This window comes from Hylobates moloch, unplaced genomic scaffold (genome assembly GCF_009828535.3).
Source record: "Hylobates moloch isolate HMO894 unplaced genomic scaffold, HMol_V3 SCAFFOLD_1, whole genome shotgun sequence".
NCBI lineage: Eukaryota > Metazoa > Chordata > Mammalia > Primates > Hylobatidae > Hylobates > Hylobates moloch.
In genome coordinates this window covers 220,355,698-220,373,496 of record NW_026652276.1, presented here as the reverse complement: position 1 = coordinate 220,373,496, position 17,799 = coordinate 220,355,698, and the positions used below count along the sequence as shown (strand labels likewise).

At 38.3% G+C, this 17,799-nt stretch overlaps 1 protein-coding gene across 5 annotated transcripts in view; it reads right to left on the bottom strand.

Annotated features, from left to right (window-relative positions):
• The window catches only part of UBN2 (ubinuclein 2), a 100,662-nt gene that overhangs the window by 16,008 nt on the left and 66,855 nt on the right, over positions 1–17,799 (bottom strand). For 4 of the 5 annotated variants that reach the window (XM_058427119.1, XM_032761891.2, XM_032761893.2 and 1 more), the window contains one exon: positions 7,341–16,393. The exons of the other annotated variant lie outside the window; for it this stretch is intronic. In XM_058427119.1, the coding sequence (XP_058283102.1) occupies positions 16,344–16,393 (50 nt within the window). In that variant the 3' untranslated portion in view covers positions 7,341–16,343. Of the gene's footprint in view, positions 1–7,340; positions 16,394–17,799 lie in introns of those variants that run through there. 5 annotated transcript variants of the gene reach the window in all.

The following is a 17,799-nucleotide window of genomic DNA, read 5'->3' as shown; positions in this document are numbered from 1 at the left end:
GATATACTTCTACAATTTCTGGGCCAGACGCAGTGACTCACACCTGTAATCCCAGCAGTTTGGGAGGCTGAGGCAGGTGGATCGCCTGAGGTCAGGAGTTCAAGGTCAGCCTGACCAACATGGTGAAACCCCATCTCTACTAAAAATACAAAATTAGCCAGGCATGGTAGCACACGCCTGTAATCCCAGCTACTTGGGAGGCTGAGGCAAGAGAATCACTTGAACCCGGGAGGCGGAGGTTGCAATGAGCTGAGATTGTGCCACTGTACTCCAGCCTGGGCAACAAGAGCAAAACTCTGACTCAAAAAAAAAAGAAAATTCTGTCATTGTTGATCATATATAGGTATTATGGGAAAAGCACTTGATCTAATTCAGCGCATGCATATAATCAACCTTCCCAGAAAATTAGGAATAGAACTTAAGTTCATAAAAACTATATACCAAAAATCTAGAATAACACCATACTTAATGGAGAAGACTTAGATCAATAAGGAACAAAGATTTTAATGTTCCCATTAAAATATGGAACAAAGATGCCACTTTCCCCATTACTGTTTAGCATAGTATTAAAGGACCAGTCTAATACTCGAAGACAAGATGTAAAATGTGAAATTGAAAGAGGAGATAAAACTGTCATTATTTGTACATTATATGGTCACTTCCATCGAAAAGCTAGTAAAATAATCAGATGAGTTATTAGAATAACAGTTTAGCAAAATTGCTGGATATAAAATCAACTTTAAAGGATCAATAGCATTCCTTAGTACCAACAACAAATCAGAAAACAAAGAATAAGATACAATTCATGGAAGAAACACTATAAAATACCTAGAAATTAATATATAAACAAGACCTTCGTAGAGAAGTTTTAAAAGCTTTATTGGAAGACACAAAAAAAATCTGTAACTTAAAGATTCTATTATTCTTCTTAAACCACTCTACAGGCCCCAAAGAATGTGAATTTAATGCAAATTCAATCCTAATCAATATTTCAACTGGATTTTAAATGGAAGTGGAAAATTTTACTCTAAAATTTATATGGAAGAATAAAAATCCATAATTAGCTGGGCCAACATAGAATAACAAAGACGGGGACTCTCTTTACTAGACATTAAGGCATATTTTTAAGTCTATGGTAATAGAAAACAGTAAGATACTGGTGTGGAAATAAAAAGAACAGTGGAACAGAACAGAGCTCAAAAATAGATCTTTCCATGTATAAGAACTGGATATATGATAAAAATGGTACCAAAGATTAATGGGAGAAGTATTGATCTGTTAGGTGGTATTGGGAAAACTGCTTCACTAAATATAGAAAAATAAAGCTGGATTCCCTACATTACACAATATACAAAGGTGGATGCCAGATGGATTGTCAATGAAAATGTGAAGGCAAAACTATAAAGCTCATAGGAGAAAATGCTGGAGGACATCTTTGTGGTGTAGGGCTAGGGAAATATTTCATAAGTAAACTGCCCAAAACACAAACATAAGACAAAAAGTAGATTAATTAAAAAGTAAGGATTTTTGTTCAATAAAGGATGTCACAGACAAAGTTAAAAGACAGGTAACAGACAAAAGTAACTGACACGTCTAAAACTGGTAAGAGATTAATGTCCACAACAAGAAACCAAAATGCAATTGCACAATGAGCAAAGATCAACACACAATTGACAGAAGGGAAGACTAACTATCACCTTATTTTTGATAATAAGGAATTGAAGATAACCTAGTTATCCACTGTGAGGGGAACAGGTATGTATAACGTGGTACGTGCACACTAGGGAATCCATGCAGCAGTAAGAAGCAACACCCTAAATGTACGCATAGCAACACGGATGTATCTAAGTAAGTAGAAAACAGTAAACATGGCTACCGCAGTACCATTGGTATGAATTAAAATTGTATACATACAACACAATATTACTTACTTCGAAGAATGCCTGCAAAACAAGGGGCACATATCAAAAAAGTAAGAGTGGTGCCTATGGGACAGAGCAGAGTGGGGACTAAGGAAGAGGAGAAACTTAATGGATAATGAAGTGAGGGAACGAGTTCTCGGTGACTGATGACAATGTGCTATGAATCAAGGCATATGATTGACGCATTACTTTGCATTTGAGTACAAAGTAAAAAGAAATTATCCACAGCACATACTCACATATAGTTTGAAACAACAGCAGACATTTGACTATAGAAAGAGAGACTGAGGCTGTCACAGACTCCCTGCGGAGCCAGGCCCTTGGAATGGCAGAGTGGAGACAGAGCTGGATCTTGGAGACATGGAATCACTCCATGACGCTTCATCTACACCAAGTATCTGTAAGACCGCTCAGATGAACCAGATTCCCTTGACTTTTTCAGCCAGGGGTTTCTGATACCTGTGATGAAAGAATTTTAACGGCTATCTATCTATGCCTGTACTGTAAGCAGTAACTACACCAGATTTTTAAATAACACTATGGCTTCACTTTTATACTTTTGGGAAATTAGGGGAGCAAGACGAAGCATACATTTAAGAAGTAAAAAGGCAGAGGAGAGACAGAATAATAGTAGCCACCATTTATAAGCTCTTATTATGTGCTAGGCACTGTGCTAGGTGCTTTCCATACCTTGTCTCTAATCCGAACAATACACCCGCCTGGGGTCTGATCCCTGTGCAGATGAGGAAATGGGCTTGAAAGGGAAAGCGTCTTGTCTAGAGTGACACGGCTTCACAGTGGGGTCTTGTGAACCCGTCTGTCTGCTGTCAACCTGTTCTTCACACCACACCACCCTACTAGAAAAGATGATGGGGAAATGAAGAAGGGACAAACACAGAGACACAGAAGAGGCAAATATACAGAGGGAGAAAAAACAAACTACGCCTAGGCACATATGGAGGCCTGATGTTTTCTGAAGGACACCCATGACACGTTTGAGTATGCCTGCCTGAGAAGAGACTGTCATTGTCCTTTGAAAAGTGTACGATCTCACGATTAACCCAACCCTTACCAAATTCAAAGGCATCTCTTCTGCCTGTTTCCAATTATCAAAAATCTTAAACAAAAGACTAATTTTCTCAAGTATTTCTCAAAGCTTTGTATGTATAGGAAGCGGTGGTACAGATTTCAGACAGACTCAAATCTAGAGTTAGATCATTTATTGTCCATGGCAAAGCAAACTTTTGACTGTCCGTTTGCAATATATACAGATGGCCAATATATAAAGGATATTGTGGTTAACCTCTGATAGTAACCTAAGCACCCATCAATAAGTGATATCACAACTATAGAATACTATGAAGCTGTTCAAAGAACCAGACAGACCTCTATGTGCTGATGTGAAATAACCTCCAAGATAACTGAAAAATGCTAGATACAGTGTATATGTATGCTAAGTTTATTTATTTATTTATTTTTGAGACAGAGTCTCGCTCTGTCGCCCAGGCTGGAGTGCAGTAGCACAATCTCGGCTCACTGCAACCTCTGCCTCCCAGGTGCAAGCGATTCTCCTGCCTCAGCCTCCTGAGTAGCTGGGATTACAGACATGCGTCACCATGCCCGGCTGATTTTTTTGTATTTTTGGTAGAGACGGGGTTTCACCACGTTGGCCAGGTTAGTTTCTAACTCCTGACCTCAAATGATCCGCCTCCCTTGGCCTCCCAAAGTGCTGGGATTACAGGCGTGACCACTGTGCCTAGCCATGTATGCTAAGTTTATATTACAAACTCAGATACATATCACTGCTTATAAGTGGAGAAATTGATAGGTGGTTGCTCTGGGGAAGGAAGACGGGATTGTGGGCAGGAAGATTTGCTTTGCACGCATTTATCCCCATGTACTTTGTACTTTTTTTCCCTACCAAATATAACCTTTTTATAACTTTTTTTCCCTACCAAATATAACCTTTTTTTTTTTTTTTAAGACACAGGGTCTTGCTCTGTTGCCCAGGATAGATTACTGCAACCTCAACCTCCCGGGCTCAAGTGATCCTCCCACTTCAGCCTCCCAAAGCAAAACAATGTTTGACCCTCCAAGCCAAATCCAATGTTAGGATCTACTAAGGTGTGAGTGGAAGAAATACATTCCTTTCTTTCCCCTTCTTCCAGTGATGAGACAGGGAGAGGCCCCTTCCCATTTCTTTCTCCCTCTTTTCAACCAAAAAGTCACCTATTTGTTACACAAAACAACTTACTCATGTTATCCACGTTCATTGAAAATATATCTCAGTAAAAGGAAAAATAAGAAAAAGCACTGATACCACCACTCTACATTTTGGGGTGTATGTTCTTTTGTATATTTTCTAATGCATGTATGTACACACACATGTATTTACACTTACAATCACCCAGGATGGAGTGCAGTGGCACGATCTTGGCTCACTGCAACCTCTGCCTCCTGGGTTCAAGTGATTTTTGTGTCTCAGCCTCCCGAATAGCTGGGATTACAGGTGTTCGCCACCATGCCCAGCTAATTTTGTATTTTTAGTCTACTAAAAAGACGGGGTTTCTCCATGTTGGTCAGGCTGATCTCAAATTCCCCACCTCAGGTGATCCACCCGCCTTGGCCACCTTTTAAAATTTAATGTTAATTGGAATTACATGAAAAAAGTGTCCCATGCCAAATACTCTTGGTAAAATAGGAGTTTTTAAAGTAAATTTAACAATGACACGTTTATATGTTAACATACACTTACAAGATGGTGAAAACATGGTTAAGTATAGTTGAATTACATAACCACAGGGTTTTCTGGTTTTGTCAAAAATCATCTTGAGGAGTACTGCTGACAACAACACACTTTTGCAAAATTGTCCGTAAATGTTAAAGGCACTTACAGTCCCCCTCATCCCCTAATGTATGAGGTCCATGTCTTTTTGAATTTCTTAGTTCTTTTCATCTTCATGACAACACACTGAAAATACACTTAAAAGGAAAAAATAAAAAGCACTCATACCATCACTCTATTTTGGGGTGTATGTCCTTTTTGATATTTTTTCCTACACCCCCATTTCAGCAAGAACCTCTTTGATATTTTCTATGCAGATCACATGTACACTTATAAATTATTCACTTCCTCTGACAAGTTGCTTTCTCTCTCTTCATCGTTCTCCCACCCCTTACCTGAATTTCTTTTTTTTGTTGAGATACAGTCTCGCTCTGTCACCAGGCTGGAGTGCAGTGGCGCGATCTCGGCTCACTGCAACCTCTGACTCCCTGGTTTAAGCGATTCTCCTGTCTCAGCCTCCCATGTAGCTGGGATTACAGGCACATGCCACCATGCCCAGCTAATTTTTGTATTTTCGGCAGAGACGGGGTTGCACCATGTTGGCCAGGATGGTCCCAATCTCCTGACCTTGTGATCTGCCCGCCTCTGCCTCCCAAAGTGCTGGGATTACAGGCGTGAGCCACTGCGCCTGGCCTCTTACCTGAATTTCTAAGGTTGAATTATTTTTGTATGATTCCCACATCTACATTTCAAGTCCTGACCGTAGTAGCATCATCAAATACACATATACCCTATTACCCAAAAAACCTAGAGTGAGTCACAATCAAGGACTCCCAGGCTCTGCCTTCCTCTATTTGTCCAAACGTGCCCCTCACAGCAAATGATCTACCTTCCTGATTTGGCCAAATTCCACCAGTTCTTGGAGGCCCACGTCAAGTGCCACCCATTGCACTGAGTCTTCCCAGATTACTCCAGTCCTGTTTCTTCCCCACTGTGAACTCAAATGTCAGGTAGCAATGGACCACACCTTTGTGACACATTTTGAACCATTATCTTTTAACTTATCATGTGACTACAAATTGTGAGTATACTGGGAGGCAGGAGACCGTGTCCTTTACTTCTTGTACCCTATAAACCTAGCATAGTGTGATATGGACAGCAGATACTCCCCGACAGCTGAGAGTGTGATGTTAGAACCCAAGGTAACTCAATAACACAACAGACACGAGGATAGTATGTACATTCCTCTTTATTTAATACAACAACAAACACGTAACATATACAAAAAGAAAAAACACTCATTAAAAGGCCCTGTCACAAAGGATAGACAGGAAACATCTACACTGAATCAAATAAGGCTCTTGCTTCAAAAACAGGGGTTTGCTAGCTACATATGGAATATGAGCAAGGCTGTTGCAAAAAAATTAAAAAAAAAAAACAAAAAACACAAAAATCCCTGCACTGAAAGAGTATATTCATGGGAGTAATTTACTAAATTCACAGGTCCATATTTAGGAATGTTTATGCCCTCTCACATATCCAAAATTCATCAGGGTTTTATGAAATGTGTAATTTTTTTTTTAGTTAAAAAAATTTACCTGCCCTTCTTTTTTCTTAGGAAGGAGTGGTAAGAGCTTTCTAAAAACTAGAGACAAGCAAACCACCCAAAGTTTGAAATGTTTTACCATTAAAGTTCAAAGGGCACGTAGAACTGAGAATGCAAAGGCAAGATGGCAGTGGGAAGAAGAACGTGACTTCTGCGTCATTTCCTGGTAGCTAGCGTTTAATTAACCAAATGGAAATACCTCGGCTCAGTGCAGGGTTCAGTAGCAGCAGTTTGTCCATATTCCTGCTCCGATTTGAGCTGGAAATTAAACAAGCACCAGTTCATCTCAAAAGAGCCTTATACAAACACACACACACACATACCCACACCCATTCACATGTCATCACCACCCCCTTTTATTTAAATTTATTATTATTATTTTTTTTACTAAAATACAAAAAAGGGAGACAGGTATATTTACAAAAATCCATGGCTGGTACAGTACATAATTTTTAAGACACACTAAATGCTACAATCTTTCAGGTCCTGAGATTATTACAAATATCAACTCAAAGCTTGTGTTCAGGTCCAGTTTTTAAAGGAGGAAAAAAAATCCCAAAATATTAAGTCACACACTTATTTGAAATACAGTATATCCCTTCAAGTTAGCAAAAACACACCTCCCTATAAGCAAATGCAATACAGTAATTCGTGTCTTTCACCTAGAGGACCATCAACTCTTTAGGCTCCTTCGAGATTGGTTTTGAAACATGTTGGCATCTATGTCAAGTGTGGAGGTGGCCAATGTATGAGGAAGATGTAACTGGAGGGAAGTTCCTCTGCAGAGTGAATAGTCACTGTATAAATACATCCTGTTTTTCCTTGGGCTACCAAACAAGTCTTTCCCTTATCAAAATTCACACCGTAAGGGTTGGAAGTATGTGCTTACCCAGACTAAAAATCAGAATCACTATTTCCAATCAGTTATAGCAAATAGGTCTGGAGTTCGGTAATCATTTTTACAACTGCAAATAAACTTTCTTGCTTGTAATAAAAAGAGAGAAAACACCCATCACTTAGTTACCTTGGTAGACTTGGATTAATATATTATTTGGGGCACAAAATTTTCACCAGCTGGAGATTTATTTTCTTCTTTTATGTTTGACGGTGTTTAACAAGTGAAATCCAAGGGCAAGCCCCAGATTTACATACTCTCTGAAAGACCAATTTGGTATTTTTGATACTTTCTGAAATAAAGTAAGTTTTCAATGACAATCAACAAAAGGGCAGTGCAAAGCTTGAATCTTTTCTCTGGAGGCTTGCCATGGATCACAGGAAATTACTTGTAGGTTGGGAACCTACCTCTAATGGGGAAGGGCCCATTGATTATCTGAAGGTCTCAGAAGGTATATGTAACTAATTACAAAGGCATAGCCAAGACTCAAAAACAGGTGACCAAAGTTGGCCAACTTTCCAATTAACTATGTAAAACAGTAATACTTTTGTCAACTGAGAATAAGTTCTTTTTAATTCTTCTAGACAATATTGGGGTAACCCTTGGTAATTTTGCAGGTATAGTAAAGAAAACTCAATTTTCTGACAGAGGGCACACTAACCCTACAAACAGCAGGGATAAGCAAAAAAGGAGGAAAGCTTATGGCTGCAAGCACAGCAAACACAAGACAGTTAAGATCTGACAATTTAAGGGCAGGTTGTCACACAGAAAAACATGTCAACTGGCTGGTCTTGGTTGATACTCCTAAATGTGCTTTGAGGGCAGACGGTGTTGTTAACTTCAAAAACAGAAGTATTTCCATGTTATCTTGGGTAATAGTCATCTTGTTTGTATTTATTAGGTTTCCATTAGTGCTCTATTATAAAATATTTAAAACACAGATTTACAATAAAATCATTATATTATTATTAGCAAAGTGGAAACAAATAATGTATAGAAAATTTTGTGAGGAACCAACATAAAATTTGATTCATATGGCCTGTTTGCAAAAGTAGGCTTATTTCAGGGGGAGTATGAAAATAAGCAAGGCAGACTATTATGAGAAATAGCCCCTAATAAAGATCTCCATCTCTTCAGAATAACCTTGAAAAGTAACAAGAGGAAGTCATGAAATGCCGCATTATACAGTAGCAAAATCTATTTTTTAACACAAAGGAGAAGAGGAAAAAAAAAAAACAACCTCTAGTCCCAGTGATGACCACTGATGACTGTTAAGTCCTAGACACAGAGACCCTAATAATACTACTGCGATTCTGAAAAGCATTCCTGACTTGTTTAACAGTTTGGAAAAGTGTCCGAAGTTTAAGTACTAACCCACTATGAAATGGAGATACACAGGAAAGACTCAGAAGTAGAACTATTACAATATAAGGAAATTAAAGATCACAAGTAGCTACTTTCAAGCAAGTGGTACTTTGAGAGTCTATGAGAAAAATAAAATTTAATATCACATTATTCAAAGGCAGTCTGATTAAAATCCTAAGAGAGTCCCTGCCTGATTCCTCTGCTGGGATGTAAACAGTCTTCTAAAGCAGGCCTGCACAGGGCTTTACTTTTCAGTTCTACGGGGACACAGGATAGGTTGCCAGAGTGAGTGAGAAGAGGATGTAAAAGACAATTTAACCTTTCCTCCCCAGACTCCTAATATACAACTCATATTCTAGTGTAGCAATATGATTAAGAGCTCTGAATAAAGAATGAAGACTAAAGGAAACCAAGAAAGAAGAATTCAACATTAATATTCAAAGCTATTTTTAATTAGAGTTTGACCACCCATTCAGCTCTATAAACCTGAACATTGTGTCATATAATCTAAAACTCTCAGAATTGAACACTGGGATGATTTTGTCATTTACAACCCAAAGACATTCCATGATACTAACTACAGCTTTGCACCAGTGAAAGGATCTGTAGATAGTTTTTGAATACAGAGTTCACATTTTAGGATAGATGAACACACAAAGTATCTCTATTTTATGCTTCTGTTAATTTTCCCTAGAGGAACAAACACACATTCAACAAAAACCCTTATGCCTTATTTCTTTGGGTCTTAACATTTGTTATCTGAGAATGGAAAAGACAGGGAAATGTGAAAAAAAAGGAGTATGTTTATCTGCATAGTTGATATTTAGAGGCTACTAAGGCCTTATCTGGAAAAAGCAACAAAAATTCAAAAAGTGACTTACACACACACACACACACACACACACACACACACACACGCATCCTATCATTAGCGATTCAGTGGACCTTAGCCAATTCTGGAAATTAACCAGATGCTTTGTCTGCTTGGACCTGGTGCTTTCTACTAACTCACTCGAACCTGATAAAATTGGTTCCTCATCCCCCACATTTTCCTTTCCTGATCCTGAATATGTGCTACAATTTAAATTTACACACACACTCCAACAATCGCTGCTCAGCATTTAGCCCCAACTAAAACTGCAGCATCCATTTTTTTTTCCTGTTGCTATTATTTTAAACGATAATGGGAAAATTCTATGTAGTAGTACTACTTAATATACAGGGATAGAAGGTGGGATAAAATGATCTTCATCTCCTCCTGGGAGCTGGGGAAAACGTGTTTCCTTCTACCCTGACCTTCCCCACCCCGACCCAGTTAGAAAGTGAATCCTGCCTTCCGTCTCCCATTTTCTTACAACCTGAGCAGCTGATGGCTCCACCTCTTTCATGGGTTGAAGAAGCATGAATTACAAAGGTGCAATGGCTACAAGAGTATCCAGCTGGCTGTGTGTAGTGCTCACCCCTTCAGTGCAGAGCTGGATACACCTACAGTTAATGGAATTAGTACACAATCTCTGATTTGCAAGAATGAGGCATCCTACTCATTCTTAGAAAGTTAAAAAGCTTAGCTATCCGTCCCCAAACAAGCAATAAAAGGAAATTAGACTGAGAAGATGGAAAAGTGAGGCAGTTAAAACTTCCAGGATCATTTATCAACTCCAATAACCAAGCATCATAACTTTATCTAACTTTAGCTCCACAACCTTGACGAAAATCACAATAACACCGTAAAAGGCTAAAAAAAACTACTTAAACTTAGTGTTATTTCTCTCCCTTGTTAACCTGAAACTAAACATTTTATCCCACTTCAAAGATAATGTTTAAATAACAAATAGGTATCTAAATTAAAATTCCAGTGATTTTTATTTAAAAATCATAGGGTGCTTTTTATACTCATAAGGAAAACATTTTTTAGCCTCTGCAGGAAGATGATAATACTATTTTTAATTATATAGGACATTTTACAAAAACTCAAAATATTTTTGAAATAGTAAAGTCTCTGATACCCCTGGGAGGTAGGTGAATATGATTATACCCAATTGTCTAATGGGTAATCTGAGGCACAAAGGTTAAACAATATTCCCCCTAGACATAGTCATTCAAGAGTAACACTCATGAATTCCAACTGCCTGGTAAGTTCTGCTATCGGGTAACATACCAGGAGCTTCTGCTTTCTCCTTTTAAGCCACTAGTCTCTTCTTCTTCCCAATTAGAATGTATTGAAAGGGGGGCACTTACTAGGTATATTTGTACTGGGTTTGAGGGATGGTTCAACTTGGTCTCCCTTAACATGTCACATCTATTTGTTTTCAACAAGAAATCGATGAATCTTAGATACTGAAAATTATGTTATTTTGCTCAAGGGAGAAATCTAAATAACCATAAAATCAGATTAAGCCAAATGTAATTATCTAGCAAATAAAAAGCAAATGAAAAATCTCTCAAGAATGCTATAGATTATATGAATGTTTTCCTCAGCATCTGAAGTCTTTCTACTTCTGAGTTTATTAACCTTTTAACAGATAGATATGCAGCTATATGATTTCTTCAAAAATCATTTTCCAGAAGAAAATATCACACATTTTTAACATTGACAGTTGCTAACTTCCTTCTAAACTTATTTAGATACCAAACCGTGGTTCTAACGCTAGCCTTCTCACATGTTTAGTCTAGCGCACCTTACCAATGTGACTTGCAAGGTACTCTTGTTATTCCAATGCTGTCTCCTATATTACTTATGCCAAGTTTAAAGAGCACAGAAAAGTGGGCTATATCCAAGAATAGTCAATGATTCACTAAGTTTATTTTACTTGTAGTAACTGACGTGTGTGTGTATTGTTATTAACTTCTACAAGCAGATATTCAAATGGCAAAGATGGCCTCTTGTGAAAAGATACTTTTCTATACTTTTCTTTTCTTTTTTTGAGATGGAGTGTTGCTCTGTCGCCCAGGCTGGAGTGCAGTGGCGCGATCTCAGCTCACTGCAACTTCCGCCTCCTGGGTTCATGCCATTCTCCTGCCTCAGCCTCCCAAGTAGCTGGGACTACAGGCGCCTGCCACCACACCCAGCTAATTTTTTGTATTTTTAGTAGAGACGGGGTTTCACCATATTAGCCAGGATGGTCTCGATCTCCTGACCGCGTGATCCACTCACCTCGGCCTCCCAAAGAGCTGGGATTACAGGCGTGAGCCACCGCGCCCGGCCGAAAAGATACTTTTCTAATCCACCCACTTTAATCAACTAAAAGCAATGGAATAAACAAGGCAGAAGTTTTGCAAACATTGAAAGGGGAGTGTTTGGAAAGGATGCAATGGTACAGCAGCTCCTAGTTTTATATATATGTAATGTATGTATCTTACACATATATCCATATACATAGAAAGAAAAGGAAGAGGGTTACACAGCATGACATGACATTGGCAAGTGTGAGATTCTTCCTCCTGAATCCCCTAACTTATCAGTCTGTACTTTAAGATAATCTGACAATAGTTTCAAAAGAGAGGAAAAAAGAAAGAAAAAAGGCACTTAACAAAGACAAAGGCCTGAATTGAGCATGTTTTAGAGGAGTAATATAAGCATTTTACCAGAGCTAAGAAATGATTTACAAAGAGTTAAACTTTTCCCCTTACAATTTTATAAAAATAAAATTGCATAACATGTTGTGATCATTTATCTACTACTGCACTTTTCTTCTGCTTCATTATTACAAACACAAAAGCCCCCCTAAAAGCAAAAAACAACAATCATACATGCACAATAGAAAGTAAAAGTGCCTCTTTTGAGAACATTAGGTCAGCAGAATTACAGTGCTGAAGCACAGGAAAGTTCTCAAGTTTGGCCTGATTATAGATTTTTCTCATTCTTCCATTTCCAACTTTAAAAAAAACAAAAACAGAAACAAAACAAAAAACAAAAAAAAAAGCAAACAGAAATTCCAAACCTAAATAATAAAAACAACAAAGGGACCAGTGTGCTTTTATGGTACACTCCTAAAATAAAGTATCCTAATTCTATACATGAGTCAAACTAGAGGACAAAACATCCTAGAAATAAAGAACTGTAAATTAAAGTCAACCAATACAGGCAAAGTTCATTTTACAAATGTAGCAGCAAATATGATAGATCACTGGAGTTCTAAGAGATGATCCCAAAGGACACAGAGTTCTCATAACCAATGGCAGTTTGAATAACAGTAGAATTTTCGTTTCAGAAAATGTCTTCAACCAAGTATAGGTGGAAAGGGGTGTGGGAGAGGGCAACCAGAGGAGAAAGACTAGATTAGAGGTGCCTGCCCTTTCCAACCCTGGGTAGTAAACAATTTAGATCTGCTTTGGGAAAAAAATATCCTGGGTTAAAAATCATGAACAATAAGTTGTTTTCAACCAGGTGTCAAACCCACAGTATTCCAACACATACGTACCCGGTTTTTCCCCTTACCTTCCTGATTCAATAAACCCTACTCAATGTCCATGATATGAAAAATGTAATTTGGGCTAACAACATCCATCAGAGGGGGGTGGGCACGAAAGAATGCACTATCACTATCTTCTAATTTCCGCAAAGTATCAGAATTTTATGACTACAGATTAGCCTCATTTCCTTTCCCAAAACCTTTTTCTTCAGGATATTTTAAAATCATGATTTCATTTACCCTCTGACCTCAAAAGCATACAAGAATTATAATTGACTTACAATGGAAATTATTGCTTGCATTTATTCTGGATGCTCTGAATGAGCTTGACACTTTGCTCCCAGTCTCCAACTGAGGCTCAGCACAGCTATGTCCGAGGACAACCCTGCTGACTGTTATTGCTTGTGAATACTGAGGATTAACTTGTATGTACAGTAACAGCTTATATATCAGTGAAGGCAATTTAAAATATAAAACAGTTGAAAACAAACAGCTTAATCTTCCTGAATCAAGAATCCCGAGGAGTGGGATATAATCATGTGTGCTGATTATTTTTGCATTTGGATGTTGCTAATGCTCTTCAGAAATACACGTTGCTCTATAGATATCCTTTCCAATGACTCACCATTTTAAAAAATAACATAATTTGATTTTTAAGTGCAAAAATACAGTATGAGTCACAAGTCTCTGTGCTAAAAAATAACCAATTTATATGTTTGTTTTTAGTAATAAAAACGGTAAAGACAGGTGACCATAAAGTATGGGCACCTTTTTCAATGTTATGATCTAGAAAAGAAATAGATTACTATTTACATGTAGAAACTCTCTGATCATACTTTATCTATACAGAAATACAATGATGGTTGACTGATTCATACAACATAAAAGGGGGGTCCTGACTGAAATGAATGTAAGTCGTCAGTGCAGATGGGGGTTTAAGGTAGGGATCTGACAGTAGTCCTCAAGGAATCAAGACTAAAGAGAACACAGAAGAATCTCCATATTATATTCTTGGAGCCAAGGGCCTTCAGATATTTTTACTGGTTAGTATAAAATGTTACAGGGAAAAGAACTGATTATCTTGTTCTTTTCTAATGATGAGAGTCACCAGGGATCTTCATGTGGCATGATTCAGAATTGATGGTTTTAAGAAATTCAAATGATTTTTTGACTCAAACTAGTCATTTATATGAATACATGTGTGTATGTATATATACATACAGAAAAACATATATAAAGTATTCAGGAAGAGAAATTAATATGCACTTCGACTTCTCTTGTGGTATGAGAAGTAAAACAAAGGTTACCTTCCCAAAGGGAAATCCCATTACTTCCCCTAGTATGAAGAAAAGACCTTTTTATTCAAATTTTGTAAAAGCAAGCGGTCCACTACATTTGAAAAAATAAAAAAAATTGGACAAGCTTCCCTAATTGAAACCAAGCAAATCTTCATCAAACATACCGAATTCAAGTCAAACCTCTCTGCAACATCCTCCCAGTATCCTCCTAAAATATCTGCTGGGGTTCATACTACATCCATATTTGTTTTATTGATCAACTAAATTCTTTGAGTCAAGAAATTATATCAGTGATTCCTTTGAAATAATCCTTTCCCTGTACCGTAACAAGTTCTTGGAACTAAAGTTTTCAGTTATTTATTAACTTTTTCGCTATGAAGCAAGCCAATGTGACTTTGAAGTCAAAATATAGGCATACAGATCTGAACCGATCTGTGGTTATTTATTCACAGTCCTGTAGGATATCTGGGACTTTTGTGTATAAAAGAAAAAAGGGCCTGGTTAATACTCTTAATTGAGTAAATCTAATGGATAGGGTAATGTATAATAAACACATATGCAATAAATCTTGTCACTACCAGTCTATTTTTTTAAGTTAGTGTCATTATAAATGGATCAAGCTTACACCATGTAGCGTTTACACCATTCTCTGATATAGTATGAAAATATTCAGAAGCTTAAAAAACTAGAATAATGCGGCAAAAAAAAAACATCAAATCAAATGTATCCAAGGAGAACCATAAATTCTTCCCTTAAGATCTTTTGTTGAATATGCTATTTGCATAAGGAAGCTATAATAACTAAGGAGTCTTATGTTCTGCAGATTTACTCACATATCAATACACTGAGCAAATATTAGTAAAGCTTTAGGATCTCAAATGCTCCAAACAATTTCACTACACTGGAAACAGGGAGTCAAAATACATCGTGATTGTGATCCTAACATGATTCCTCCCTTTAAAATACCATCTTAAAAATTCAAAAACTATATTCATGCCATTTGAATGACCAATGAAGAAACATAGTGTACACTTCTACCTGTTTATACCAATAGCTAATAATCACCTGAAGGACCACTAGCTAAAAGAACAGAAGGAGAAGTTGTGAAGTTAGATGAATTGGGGAAACTTAGAGTTTATGTTGCTGCAAGGGCTAAAAGCAGCAAAGCAATAACCCTGTAAAGATCCCCATTTCTCAAGAGAAAAATGTGAACACAGTCACATTTTAACATCAAGAATGGAAATAAGAATTAACCAGTCAATACTAGATGCACAAATCACCTGAAGAAAAGAGTTAAGTACCTGCTTCTGAACGGAAGATGAAATTGACCCTTTTACAAAAAGGGGACATCTAGGTTTCATCTCTTAAGAGCAACAGGATCAACTTCCTGATTTTTAAAAATCTAGATGATTTAATAATATATATCACTGTGCTAAAATAACTTTCCTGAAGGATCTTTAGTCCACTGATTTAGGGGAGTTGCTACACACTGGAGGAGATTCAAGTTTGTTCAGGATTTTTGAGGGTGTGGTATTTCTTCAGCTACTGTCTATCGGAGATAGAATCATTTTTTTTGTGTGGCAAATCTGCTACACAGTCCATTCAAATAGACATGATCATTATTCCTGACAAACTGGCCTAATTCCAGTTTTTAATGCCTTTTATTAGCAATTACGTCTGTAAGTGTTCAGATCCAACCCCCAGGATGGATGGAGTTTACCCAAATTCTCTTGACTTCCTTCTTCCTCCCCCGGGAAAAATCAAATTTGTAGTTCTGTGGGTTTGACAACTGAGTCTCTTTCAAGTCTGTTAATAGGGTAACTCTGTCATTCTTTAGAAGAGACCCAAGGTCACTAACTTTGCACAAAAGCATTTCTTCCTCCTGCACCTGGCTTTGCTCAAGTAATGTTTTCTTTTCTTTTTCCTCCTCACCACAGTGCTTGGGACGAGAGAATGTAAACATCGACAGAAACAGCAGCCCTATGACCACATAAGTACTTTCCCATCAGGTAGATTCCATCAGTCAACTAAACATTTCGTCTCCTTTGCTTGCTGGGCAGTCACTGAGATTTCCGTGGTAATTTAGTGTCCCCTTTACTTTGGCCTCCATCTGAGAAAAAGAGATGTTAAATTGGTATGGGTCCACATGTTACAAAAACCAGCTAAGAAAAACAAAGCAAAAAGAACAATTAACTTTTATTTTTTGTGGATGACATCTCTGAAAAGATATAACTTTTAATATCTTGCATCCCATATAGCATTATAGAGGTTGATAAAACATCATGGAGATAAAAACTCAACAACAATGATCCTCTTCTCTCAAATGACTGTGGTTTCCAGTGTTCTACCTCCGAGGGACCCACTACATCTTTCAATTCCTTTGGAAGACAGGTCAATTTCATCCTTTTTTTTTTTTGTAAGTGAAATAAAATTTCTTTTTTTTTTTTTTTTAGACGGAGTCTCGCTCTGTCGCCCAGGCTGGAGTGCAGTGGCGCAATCTCGGCTCACTGCAAGCTCCGCCTCCCGGGTTCACGCCATTCTCCTGCCTCAGCCTCTCCGAGTAGCCGGGACTACAGGCGCCCGCCACCATGCCCGGCTAATTTTTTGTATTTTTAGTAGAGACGGGGTTTCACCGTGGTCTCGATCTCCTGACCTCGTGATCCACCCGCCTCGGCCTCCCAAAGTGCTGGGATTACAAGCGTGAGCCACCGCGCCCAGCCGAAATAAAATTTCTTGCCAGGACACAGCATTTCGTAATTCCTGATTATTTGTGTAAACAAATGTAGCAAACTTTTCATCTGTAGTGAAAAACATCCAGCTGAGTCTGTGTGCTCATTCTAACCTAGCTTTAAGTGACAGGAAAGTCTGCTACTGGGACAAGGCTCTTTCCTTTATTTTTTTTGAAGACGGAGTTTCGCTCTGTTGCCCAGGCTGGAGTGCAATGGTGCGATCTCAGCTCACTGCAACCTCCGCCTCCCAGGTTCAAGCAATTCTCCTGTCTCAGCCTCCCGAGTTGCTGGGATTACAGGCGCACACCACCATGCCCGGCTAATTTTTGTATTTTTAGTAGAGACAGGGTTTCACCATGTTGGTCAGGGTGGTCTCAAACTCCTGACCTCGTGATCCACCCGCCTCAACCTCCCAAAGTGCTGGGATTACAGGCATGAGCCACCACGCCTGGCTCTTTCACTTTTTAAGAGAGTCTTGCTAGGTTTTCCAGGCTGGAGTGCAGTGGCTATGCACAGGTGCGATCACAGCGCACTATAGCCTCAAGAGACCCTCCTGCCTTAGCCTTCTAAGTAGGGGGACTACAGGTGTGTGCCACCACACCAGCTCAAAATAATTTCTATTTTTACGTACTGCTGTTTAAATGCTTGCAGAAAAAATGTTGGTTACTTCATTTAAGCCTCAACTAAATTACGTACAAAAATTGGACAGGAGGAGAGGAAAGGGGTGATACCAGGGCAAGGGTAAGGCCCAGTGACTTGGAGAGCCAACAGAATATGGAGAAAGTCT